This window comes from Cetorhinus maximus, chromosome 20 (assembly GCF_964194155.1).
Source record: "Cetorhinus maximus chromosome 20, sCetMax3.hap1.1, whole genome shotgun sequence".
Classification (NCBI taxonomy): domain Eukaryota; kingdom Metazoa; phylum Chordata; class Chondrichthyes; order Lamniformes; family Cetorhinidae; genus Cetorhinus; species Cetorhinus maximus.
The window spans coordinates 23,083,222-23,096,187 of NC_135898.1; the positions used below are offsets into that span (position 1 = coordinate 23,083,222).

Consider the following 12,966-nt stretch of genomic DNA (forward strand, 5'->3'; position numbering starts at 1 on the left):
AGAGGCGAGAGCGCTATCCACTGAGCCACAGGGGAGGAAAGAGCAATGGAAACCAAGTTATTTTTGTTGTTGAGAAGATTGAAGCTGGGTGGTTGAACCAGTTGTTGTCCAATGATGGGCTTCCACATTCCAGATATAAGATCTTCTGTTGTGAAATTTAAATATTAAATTAAATTGTTGTCTGCCAGATCAGATGGAAGCTGGGAGCACTTTAAGCCCCACTACTTCCAAAGTGTTAAAATGCTCCTGCCAACTGGGAAGTCAGCATTGATCAGAGAATCAGCGGTGATTAAATAAGACAAATTCTGCTTTGATGACTTGACTTTAGGGAATTTTTCTGTTGTTTCAGCAATTCAATCCTATGCAAATCTATCCATTTCTCTGTGAAAGTCCAAAATTAGTGGGCTTGACACTACGAAGGAATGCCGTCACTGTTAGCTTGCCGACCAGTATTTAGTAAAGTGTTGCAATGTATTTTGTAGCTCTAGGGTGCTTTTATATTTAATATAAGGATTTTTGGTCTGTTTCAGGAGAATTATCTTTGCCCGTCACTCTCCCCCCTTTTACCTCTGTTCTTGTAGCTCCCACTGTGAATATAGGGCCCTGGAGTAACGATGCACACAAGCAACTCCCCACATCTCCTTTAGTTAATCAACCCTGCCCACATTTCCGGAGCCCCTAATGCTGCAGATCTACAATGCAGAGTGGAGTCCAGCAGACACACAAACCTGCGTCTGCAGTCAATACATAGTGTGAGGCCACCTAATCTCTTACGTCGGTTTAATCTGGGTGTGTTTTCTTGAAAACTTGGATGTGCATTTTCCAGTTGGAACTTCCCATCCCCTGACCGGGTTCGAGAAACTAGGAGAGCAATCATGACTTTCAAAAGAGAATTGGATCCTTCTCTGGGCTATGGCGAAAAGGTGGGGGAAATGGGAACCAGGTGAATTCCTCGTGCAGAGAACTGGTGCGAACACAGTGGGCTGAATGGCCTCTTTCTGTGCTGTAACCTGCCGGGATTTCAAATTCCCACCGAAGTCAATGGACCTTTGGCTGGTCCGTCAAATTTTCTATCCCGCCTGCAACGATTTAATTAGTTAATAAATCTGGAATAAAATGCTAGTCTCATTAATAATGATCATGAAACTACTGAATTGTTCTTTTAAAAAAACCCATCTGGTTCACTAATGTCCTTTAAGGAAGGAAATCTGCCACCCTTACCCATTCTGGCCTACATGTGACTCACAACCACAGCATTGTGGTTAACTCTTAAATGCCCTCTGAAATGGCTGAGCAAACCACTCGTTTGGATCAGATTGCTGCAGAGCAAGCGCCACGGTTGTGCTACATACACCACACAGACTGGTATCTTCCCAAGGGCAATTAAGGATGGGAGGTAAATGTTCACATCCCGGAATGAATAAGAAGAAACAAACCAAAGAATTGTCCATTTGTCAGGAAATACACTAAATTGATCAATATTCTAATGGTCCGATAACGGTGATACACAAAGTTAATTGTAACCCTCGTAAGACTGATTTGATATTGGAGTAATACACAGAACTGGTAGATAACTGTGTAACAGAGAAGTGGCCTGAACATATTACTCTGCTGTTAACCGTCTTTAAGATGAGAAGTTAAACCGACGCCTCATCTGCCAGCTCAGGTGGATGTAAAAGATCCCGTGGCACTGTTTCAAAGGAGAGCAGGGGAGCTCTCCCCAGTGTCCCAGCCAATATTTACCCCTCAATCAACATCACAGAGTGAACAGATTATCTGGTCATTATCACTTTGCTGTTTGTGGGAGCTTGCTGTGTGCAAATTGACTGTTGTGTTTCCTCCATTACAACAGTGACTACACTTTAAAACAGTACTTCATTGGCTGTGAAACTCTTTATAGTAAGGTCTGGAATGGCGCTATATAAATGCAAGTCTTTCTTTTAGGGATTGCCATCCAAAAGCTGCAGATCTCCAGCTCAGGACTGTAAGTTCTTTCACCTGTGGGGCTGCCTTGACTTCGAGAGGGTTGTTCTCTATTTAGAAAGCAGTTTTGCAGCGGGATTGTTGTGGTGAGTGGGGGAGTGCCTGCTAATGTAATTAACCCGCAGTTCTATTCTTGAACCTCCGGCAGCAGAGCTACCCGGGGCAGCAGTATGGTCCTAACAGTCAGTACCCGAGCCAACCCAGTCAATACGCTCCCGTGAACCCCCAGCGATCCATTCCATCTCCAAACTATCCTGCACATCGGATGCCAGGCCAGCAAAACACAGGACAGTACCCTATGCCCCCTGGATCGATGGGGCAGTATTACAAGGTAAGGACGAACGCTACGTTGAATATGGAAACTCTCATTTTCAGTTGCAAGTTGGCTTTTGCATTTGCCCTGTATGAAAGCAGTGACAATATTTCAACAGCAGGTGGTTTGCTAGGAAGACCCTGAGAGGTGAAGTGCTGACTCCTGACCACCAATAGCAGCAGTGTCATAAGGACGCTGGTATTTCTGCATCACGAGAGTGGACATTTTAAAATGCAAGCTCTTGATTTTTAGCAATTATAAATACTTATATTAATGTATAATCACATTAAAACATTTCAGGGCGCTTCATATGAATTACTTTTGAGGTACATTAACTAGAGGTCTTATGACATTCCCCCCGCCCCCGTCAAGCATGGCTCCTCATTGGGAGCATGGAATTGATTAATTTACCCGACAGGTTAATGAAAGGGCATCACTGCCCTTTATAGGAATTGGCTATTGTGCAAAATATTGTAGAGTTATTGTTGGAGAATGAGCCTTACTGTGTTGTAACCCTGTCTCTGGCTCATGTTTCCTTTTGAGTGCAGCTCTCCACTGAGGGTACAGACGTGGTGAAATTATCCTTTAAAACCACAGCTATCCATAATCAAGTTCTTCCAATGGTGCCAGGGGACCTATAACGTCCAATTGAGTCGTTAAAAAGTGACGCCCCCAACAATGTAACTTTCTCACATTACTGCACTCCACTCGATTGTGAGAAAGATTCACAAAAATCCAGTACCTTCATTAACGACAGTGGCTTTTCATTCCAATTTTATTTAATTAACTGAGTTAAGTCCCCCAGTGGATTTGATATCTCTCTCGGTCATTAGTAATTCCAGTATCTTCAGTTTTTAACCCAGATTATATTGTTTTAAAGTTTTGAAATTGGACCAGTTGTCTTTTGGTGAGTTGCCATCACCTCACTCCGAGTGTCGCCATATCTTCATGGCCCCTGATCAGTGAGACGAGGGTTTCTTGCAAAGAGGCTCTGTGACAATAATAAAGCTTCCACATCCTACAATCCTGTGGAACTCATGTCAGATTTTTGTCACTTTACCACCGCTTGTGTTACCAAGTTACTGAAAACTGGAAATCTGAAGTAAAAACGGAAAACGATGGAAGTGAACTGCCCAGAATGTGCTTATCGAGCTGGTGTGAGTGAGGAAAATTCAGCCAGGGGTTCCCATTGCTGGTCACTATTCAGTTAACTCCTGCTGGCCAGCGTGAATGTGTGGATCAGCTGAGGACAGGATTGAGCTTTGTCTGCGATGAACCCCAAAACAACAGCAAGAAAACCTCTTACATATATATAGTGCCTTTGACGTAATGAAACATCCCAGGGTGCTTCACAGGAACGTTTTAGAACTAAATATGACACCGAGCCACATAAGGAGACATTAGGTCAGATGACCAAAAGCAAGGTCCAAAAGAGAGGTGTAGGAAGGAAATCCCAGCATTTAGGTCCTAGCCAACTGAAGGCACAGCCACCAATTGTGGAGCGATTGAAATCAGGGTTGCCAGGATTAGAGGGTTTGTGGAGCTGGAGATTACAGAGATAGGGAGGGGGTGAGGCCTTGGTGGGATTGGAAAGCAAGGATGAGAATTTTAAAATCAAGACATTGCTTGACTGGGAGCCAATGTAGGTCAGTGAGCCCAGAGGTGATAGAGAATTGGTGTGAGTTAAGACATGAGCAGCAGAGTTTTGGATGGCCTCAAGTTTACGGTAGAATGTGGGAGACCAGCCAGGAGTGCATCGGAATAGTCAGGTCCAGAGGTAACGATGGCAGGGTTGAGGGTTTCAGCAGCAGAAGAGCTGAGACATGGGCAATGTTACAGAGGTGGGAATAGGCGGTCTTAGTGATGGCACAGATATGAGGTGAGAGAATCAACTGTGACCCCAAGGTTGTGAACAGACTGGCTTAATCTCAGACTGTTGCCAGGGAGAGGGATGGAGTCAATATCTAGGGAATGGAGCCTGGAATGAGAACTGAAAACAATGGTTTCAGTCTTCCCAATATTTAACTGGAGGAAATTTCTGCTCATCCAGCACTGGATAAGCAGTCTGATAATTTAGAGACAGTGGAGGAGCTGAGGTCAGGAAAATGTGGCCAGACTCAGGAGTTGAAATCTCTGGTGTCTCCCAAGGACAGGGAAGGGTTGTCTACCCATCCGATTCCCATCCGAGTTCAATTCAGGGCTTTGGTGCTCAGGTTTGTGTGTGGAGAACAGCAATTTGGGCGAGCAACTGGCTAAGTGGTGTCTACAGAGCTTGAGAAGAGGTAGCAGGGAGAAATTAGACAGCAGCAAAGCCCTTGCCTCTTCCCCTCGTACTGTTGACTGAGAGAACTGTGCTGGTAATAAATTGTCCTGTGATGTTTGGAGCTGTTGATGGCAGCATCTCTTGTGCCTTTTTCTCTTTCACAGCCATCAGAACAGTACAATGGCCAGAGTAACAGCTTTGCAGGGGTCAACTACAGTAACTACACTCAGGCCAATGTTAATGGGGTATGTACAGATTCTGCATTCACCTCTGAGTACAGACACTGGATAAGACAGATGAGATTTGTGCATGTCATGCAATCCTTCAAGGAAACATCTTTTCTGTAATTTGAAACATAAAATGGTTATTGCACAGAAGGAAGTCATTTGGCCCATCGGGTCTGTGCCGACTGTCTGTAAGAGCCACTCGACTAGTCCCACTCTGTTGCTTTTTCCCCACAGGCCTGCAAATGTTTTCTCTTCAGGATAATTAGTATTAGTTACTGCAGTGAAGGCAAGTACAAAATTACCAACGTAACCTATGAAAGTCTGTTTGCGAATCAGTTATCAGTTTACACAGTGGAAGTCCAGTAGCCAATAAGGTTTGGAGGCACAGTGCTATTTTAAATGGTTCTCTCTCTTCAGCTCCTGTCCCTCTGTCCTTTAAATCTGCCACCACCACCCCTCTCAAAAAAAACCAACCCTTGATCCCTGCACCATCCTTGCAAATTACCGTCCCATCTCTAACCGCCCCCCCTTTCCTCTCTAAAGTCCTCTCAGATCTAATCCCATCTTTCCTGAAATTCCACGTCTGAATCCCTCCAGTCAGGTTTCCGCCCTCCCTCCCAGCCCCTACATGAGGAAACAGCTCTTACCAAAGTCACAAATGACATCCTATATGGCTGTGACAAATGTAAACTAACCCTCTTCATCCTTCTCGACTTGTATGCACCCTTTGACATGCTTGATAACATCACCTTCCTCCAAAACCTCTCCATTTGTCACCTAGCTGGGTGGAACTGCACTTACCTGGTTCCATTCTTATCTATCAAATTGTAGCCAGAGAATCATCATCAATGGTTTCTCTTTCTGCTCCCACACAGTTACCCCTGGAGTCCCCCAAGGATCTTACTTTGGCCCCCTCCTATTTCTCATCTACATGCTCGGCAACATCATCCTGGGCACAGTGTTTTCCTATGTACGCTGCACCCAGCTCTGATTTACACTGACTCCTGGTCAAGCTACGTCTTGATTTTAAAATTCCCATCCTTGTTTTCAAATCCCACCATGGCCTCGCCCCCTCATGATCTCTGTAATCTCCTTCAGCCCCACAACCCTCTGAGATCTCTGCGCTCCTCTAATTCTGGCCTCTTGAGCATCCCCGATTTCAATCACTCCACCATTGGCAGCCGTGCCTTCAGCTGCCTAGGCCCTAAGTTCTGGAATTCCCTCCCTACATCTCTGCACCTTCTCTACCTGGTTTTAAGATGCACCTTAAAGCCTACCTCTTTGACCAAGCTTTTGGTCATCTGACCTAATATGTCCTTATGTGGCTCGGGATCATATTTTGTTTTATAATGCTCCTGTGAAGCACCTTGGCACATTTAGTGCTATAAAAGTATAAGTTGTTGTTGTAATAGTACACCACAGTCACCCATTCTCAAACGCAGTGCCTCGCCAAGGGGCCTTGGTGCTGGGATCCCAGGACCGCTGACTAGATGCTATATTGTGGCTCTGCAGGTCAAACCTGATCCTGGCTCCGCGTGTACATTCTCCACTCGGGGACACATCAGGAGTGGGAACTTCAAGAAATCACAATCGCGACTGTCAGTTTCTAACTAAACTCAGTGGGGTTCTGAAGAGGGGTTGAGGGTTTATGACTGCTGAATGTTAACCTGGGTTGCATATTTAAATTGGAAATAATCCGCAAACTTATGTTCCAGCCTGCAAGGTCAATGCCTGGTTACCCCAACTCTCCCATATCAGGAAATCCAACACCTCCAATGACTCCAGGAAACAATATTGCTCCATACATGTCACCCAACCAGGATGTCAAATCGCCCTTTCTTCCGGATATAAAGCCCAACCTGAATAGTCTTCCTCCGCCCCCTTCAGGTAATTATGACCTTCTATCACTAAATCGCGCACGGCAGGACCAGAAGAGTGGAGCCTGGGGGAGAAACTGCTGACCGATAGTGAGGGGCGGGGGGGAGGAATTGGAATCAAGGCAGGTTAAAAACCTGGAGAAAGGTAGGAGTAGAGAGATAGCTGCACAAATAGTCCCAGTCTTAGGGTTGAAGAAATCCACAAGACTTTGTAACTCATACTGGAGGTGAGGTGGCAGGAGAAAGGAGTTTGAAGAGGCTGTTTGTCATTGATAGAAAGAGCTGTGTGTTGTCCTTGCCTAGAGGATAATTCTGCAGTTGTAGCACGATTTTGCCTGAAAAGTAAGGTACAGTGTTGATCGTTGTTTCTTGAGTCAGTCTGAGGATGAATGGCTGGACCTGTCACGCAATAGGTACACTGCAGTTTGTCAGCCATCTGATCTTAAGAAGCAACAATGGGGACTGTGCAGGGATTCCTCACTTGACACTGATTCAAATTTGTTTTGTTATAACGTCACTGATACTGTAGTATTAGGGTCTGGCACATAAAGGGTTAATGTGGGACTGAGTACAGTACCACCCACACAGTGATGTAAGAGAACACATGACCCACACCTAGGAGTCAGTGCAGTGTTGGACAGATCTGTGCGTAGAAGCAAGCATGGACACAGCTTCTAGCTTGGACCTTTACTGTATCTATGTATATATATATTTTTTTATTTGTTCATGGGATGTGAGCTTCGCTGGCTGGGCCAGCATTTATTGCCCATCCCTAATTACCCTTGAGAAGGTGATGGTGAGCTGCCTTCTTGAACTGCTGCAGTCCATGTGGTGTAGGTACACCCACAGTGCTGTTAGGGAGGGAGTTCAGGATTTTGACCCAGCGACAGTGAAGGAACGGTGATATATTTCTAAGTCAGGATGGTGAGTGGCTTGGAGGGGAACCTCCAGGTGGTGGCGTTCCCATCTATCTGCTGCCCTTGTCCTTCTAGTTTCTAGTGGTTAATAAATACTTACTGTTGAACTACCTAAGACTACAAATACGACCCACCAAACAACGTCCAACACCTTACAACAGATACAATTGGGAACATATATCTTTTTAATATCGCAGTGTTCACTTTGATGTCATTTGCCAGCTGTCTACAGTGAGGAGAATTTAAATGTATTGATGACATCGTCTCATTCTTTATTGAATTCAGCAGTCACAGAAATTTTAAGGCACAGTATTTAAATAACGAATTACCATCAGCGAATAACTGATTCTTTTTTATTATTCAGTCTCTAGGGAAATGAATTTCCTCAAACAGACTGAGGACCTGACAGGGATAAACACACAGGCAGCAAGTAAAATAAAACTCACCCAAACTGACAACTGAATAACAACTTTGACTCTCACTTTCACGAACTGTTCTGGACATTTCAGCAGTTTTATTTGAATTATTCATGCTGCTGCTTCTCTCTCTCTCTCTCTCTCTCTGGCATTCTCCCTGCTCCTTCCATTACTCTCTGCCACCTTCTGTCTGTCTGAAGTACTCACTCTCTGCAATCTCATTCTCCAAGATCCTTTTCCCATCCTGCGCCTGCATTCTGTTCATCAGCCCGTATTCAATGATGCTATTCTCACTGTCAGTTTGTTCAATAGTGAAACCCCTGGGAATAGTTTAAATTTATATTTCCTTAACATTAAGAAATTGATTTTACTTTATAAGATATTTCATTTAGGATATAAGATATTTCATGCACTGTACATGGACAGTGTTTCAACTCATAATGTTTTTTCTAACTCTGACGATAAATGTCCAGTAGAACCTAACTCCAGTTTACACATGAGTGTCTATGGGGAAAATCTGATTCGCTTAATGTTGTTTCTCTTGAAGTTGCACTTTTTAGGGACGCAACTCCCGATGTTAAGTGAGGAATTACTATACCAACTGAAGTGGGAGACAGTGAGCAATCTGTTGGAATCAAAAGTCTTTGAAAGCATTATTATATTGAAGAGTGATGCTTAGTGCCTTGTATTGTAATAGGAAAACCAAGGTGTCCTGGTACATGAATTAGAAAAAGTTAGTATGTAGCTGCAGCAAGAAATTAGGAAGGCAAATGGAATGTTGACCTTTATTGCAAGGGGGACGGAGTATAAAAGTAGGGAAATGTTGCTACAACTGTGCAGGACATAGGTGAGACCGCACTTGGCGTGCTGTGTACAGTTTTGGTCTCCTTACTTAAGAAGGAATATAGTTGCATTGGAAGTAGATCAGAGACAATTCACTCGGCTGAATCCTGGGATGAAGGGGTTGTTCTGTGTGGAAATGTTGAGCAGGTTGGACCTGTACTCATTGGAGTTTAGAAGAATGAGAGGTGATCTTATTGAAAAATCTAAGATTCTAAGTAAGCTTGACAGGGTAGATGCTGAGAGGATGTTTCCCCTCATGGGGAAATCTAGAACGAGGGGGCACAGTTTCAAAATAAGGAGTCTCCCATTAAGTATGGAGATGAGGAGGAATTTCTTCTCTCAGAGGGTCATTAGTCTGTGGAATTCTCTCCCCAAGAGAGAAGTGGAGGTTGAATCATTGAATATATTCAAGGCTGAGTTAGACAGATTTTTGATCGTCATGGGAATCGAGGGTTATGAGAGACAGGCAGGAAAGTGAAGTTGAGGCCGTGATCAGATCAATCATGATTGTATTGAATGGCGGAGCAGGCTCAAGGGGCCGAATGGCCTACTCCTGCTCCTAATCCTTAAGTTCTTGAGCGTTATTGGAAAGGCAGGAACAGAGTCTGACTCGATGGCTTTTCTTGATTGCAGCAAACCCCGCGGATGAGCTGCGGTTGACATTCCCGGTGCGTGACGGCGTCGTATTGGAACCATTTCGGTTAGAGCACAATCTTGCCGTCAGCAACCACGTCTTTCACCTCCGCCATTCTGTGCATCAGACTCTAATGTGGAGGTGAGTGGGAGGGAAAAAGAGAACAGCTCTCTCAAAGAGACAGGATGGTTGGAAATCCAAGTAATGGTGGGAGATTTTACATTGCTGGAACCTGTCAGTTGAAGTGTTTTCACTCCAGGAGAACCTGTCCATTAGTATATATTCATTATTCCTAGTTAACTCATCTCATTTGGTGTGAGCCATGGCTCAGTGAGTAGCACTGTCCCTTCTGAGTCACAATGTCCCAGGGTCGAGTCCCGCTCCAGGGCTTGAACGTAAAAATCAAGGCTGACACTCCAGCACAGTACTAGCGCTGCGCTGTTGGAGGCTCAAAGTTTTGGATGAGACATTAAACTGAGTAAAAAACTCTACAAATATATATAAACTATAAATGTCTGCCTGCTCAGATGGATCTAAAAGATCCCATGGCACTATGTTGAAGAAGGAGCAGGGGAGTTATCCCCGGTGTCCTGGACAATACTTATCCCTCAATCAACATCACAAAAAAATAATATCAGATTATCGAGTCATTATTACTGTTTGTGGGAGCTTGCTGTGCACAAATTGGCTGCCGTGTTTCCTACATTATAATAGTGACCACACTTCAAAAGTACGTCATTGGCTGTAAAGTGCTTTGTGATTCCTGGTAAGTTGTGAAAAGCCCTATATAAATACAAGTATTTTGCTTTTCCTTTTTCTAAGTGTCCAAAGAAGTGTTTAGAGAGTGCAGAGAGTGGCACTTCCACTGCTTACAGCTATATTGTCGATGGATACCTGCCTGTTGGAATACTTTTCAAATCCACTTTGGCCCCACATTGTAATTGCACCCTTTCTGGTGATAACACAAGTGCTCCTCCACGGTATCTTGCGCTGCTTCTCTCTGAAGTCAGAGCAAGTGACATTACACTTGGAATATGGCCAAACTCTTTCAGCGATACCCATGGAACGTGCATGTATGCAGAGCAGCGCTGAACTTCGGTGCGCTTCCTTCCACAGTCAACAGCCTTGTTTGCACTACTGCTTGTGACATAGTACAGCAATACTGAGCACCCCTGTCGGAGAGAGGGCAAGAGAAGAAAGATCACCTACTGATTTTTCCATCTCACTGTGTGCCTGTCACAGCAAACATTGTTGTTTCTCCGCATTGCTGACTTTGTCGGAGATAACATCTGTATTGAATCCTGGAGCTTTACTTGACTTGCCTGCACACTGGCAGGGTCGCTTTGTGACTGGAACGACTTTTTTTCTAATATTCTCCCCATCTCTCCTGACATTCTGCAGCTAAAACGCTTACTGCAGTACAATTCCCCAGGGACTGGCATCATCCACCAGCTCCTTTGTCCAGGTAGCCATGTTAGTGTGCCAGCCTGGAGGGTGAGTGTCAGCTGGCTGCACAAGCTTGAGAGGGTAGCACAGCCAACCCTAACCTGTTCTCATTTGACACACACATTGCTGAAAAAAGAGACATTTTGAAGCTTTCCATCTTGCACCCATCAGGACACTTCACAAGAATGCCAATACAAGGGGAAAACAACTAAACAGCTAAACAAAATAAGTGACAGCCATTCACTGACTCGTTCCTCAAGGCAATGTCTTGACTAATCAGGGCCAAGCTGCCTGGTTTAATTTTCAACAATACTTGGCAGTTAACTGTGAGTCACCATCACTGGTACATTCTCTATGGCAACGCCTCTACCAATCAGCATTCTCTTATACAGTATAAATTGTTGTTTTCCCCTTAAATTGGTATTCTTGCAAGTGTCCTGATGAGTGCAAGATAAAAAGCTTTGTCATGTCTCTTTTTTCAGCAATGCCCAAGTTCTGTGCTACCAAACAACTATTTGATGTACACATCTTTTATCATGGGCCACTGAATAGGAGTCAGGTTAATATCCCTACAATCCTCAGCAAAGGGCATGGAGGCTTATTGTAGAATGCTCAGCACAGCCTAGGGACCTTTGTGATACAGCATCACACTGGCTAAATAGGGGGCCTTGTGGCTCAGTAGGTAGTGCCTTTGCCTCTGAGCTAGAAGGCTCTGGGTTCAAATCCCACTCCAGGACTTATTGGCCATGGAAGGCATATTCCTGACATGTATCAAACAAGTTGATCCTTGTAACACTTCTCCACTATTCCCCAAAGAGGGGAAAAAAAAGGTGTGTGAGAAGATGCAAACCAAAACTGGATGGCGCATCTACCTACAACTGGGGAGGTTAAGGCTGGGATTTTGGAAATTCCCACCTGAAGTCAACAGACTTTTGGATGGTCTGTCAAATTTTCCACCTGCCTGCGATGAGTCCCCCACAGGTGGGACCGGAAAATCCCAGCATAAGTGTGTATAATTCACCATACTGCACTTTAATCCGAGCTCACATACTATTAGGTTTGCACAGTCTCTGACATCTGTAAAGCCAAACCTGTTTTATTTCCCTACTGTCTATCATAGGAACATGGCAACAGGAGGCCATTTAGCCACCTGAGCCTGTTCCGTAATCCAACGAGATCACGGCTGATCTGCGACCTAACTCTCTATAACCGTTTTTGACCCATGTCCTTTATACCTTTGGTTAACAAAAATCGATCAATCTCAGGTTTAAAATTAACATTTGTGGAAGAGAGTTCCAACTTCTACCACCCTTTGTGTGTAGAAGTGTTTCCTATTTCATTCCTGAAAGGTTTGGCTCTTATCTTCAGACTGTGTCCCCTAGGCTCCCCAACCAGTGAAATAGCTTCGCTCTATCTACCATATTTGTTCCCTTACTATTTTGAAAGCTTCAATCAAATCACCCCTTCTTCTAAATTCCAGGGAGTACAACCCTGGTGTGTGTAATCTGTCCTTGTAACCCTTGGAGCCCAGGTATTCTGGTAAGCTTACACTGCACTCCCTCCAAGGTCAATATATCCTTCCTAAATTGTACTACCCAGAACTTCTCACAGTAACTCCAGGTGTGGTCTAACTAAGACTTTGTCTAGCTGAAGCACGACTTCTAGTCCTCTAGATATTCCATTAGCCTTCATGATTGTTTTCTGTACCTGCTCATGGCATTTTAATGACCTATGTATCTAGACCTCCAAGTCTCTTTGGATTGGACCTCCAGCTTTGGCTTTTCACCACTTAGAAAGTTCCCTGTTCTATCCTATTTGGTCCAAAAGTGGATGACCTCACATTTGACCGCGTTGAAATCCATTTGCCACAGTTTTGCCCATTCCCTTAATTTATCGATATCACTTTGTAGTTTTACATTTCCATCTTTATTGCTTACAATGCTGCCTATCTCTGTCACATCAGGAAATATGGATATGTGGCTTTCTATCCATTATCTCGGTTATTATCTGTAGGATCATTTCCTCTAATGATATCATTAAAGTTATA

General features: G+C 44.2%; 1 protein-coding gene across 4 annotated transcripts in view; it reads left to right on the plus strand.

Moving 5' to 3' along the window:
- The window catches only part of LOC144694965 (zinc finger MIZ domain-containing protein 1-like), a 183,393-nt gene that overhangs the window by 130,701 nt on the left and 39,726 nt on the right, over positions 1-12,966 (plus strand). For all 4 annotated transcript variants that reach the window (XM_078565781.1, XM_078565784.1, XM_078565785.1 and 1 more), the window contains 4 exons: positions 2,132-2,314; positions 4,724-4,804; positions 6,502-6,673; positions 9,473-9,614. In XM_078565781.1, coding sequence (XP_078421907.1) covers positions 2,132-2,314; positions 4,724-4,804; positions 6,502-6,673; positions 9,473-9,614 — 578 coding nt within the window. The remainder of the gene's footprint in view (positions 1-2,131; positions 2,315-4,723; positions 4,805-6,501; positions 6,674-9,472; positions 9,615-12,966) is intronic.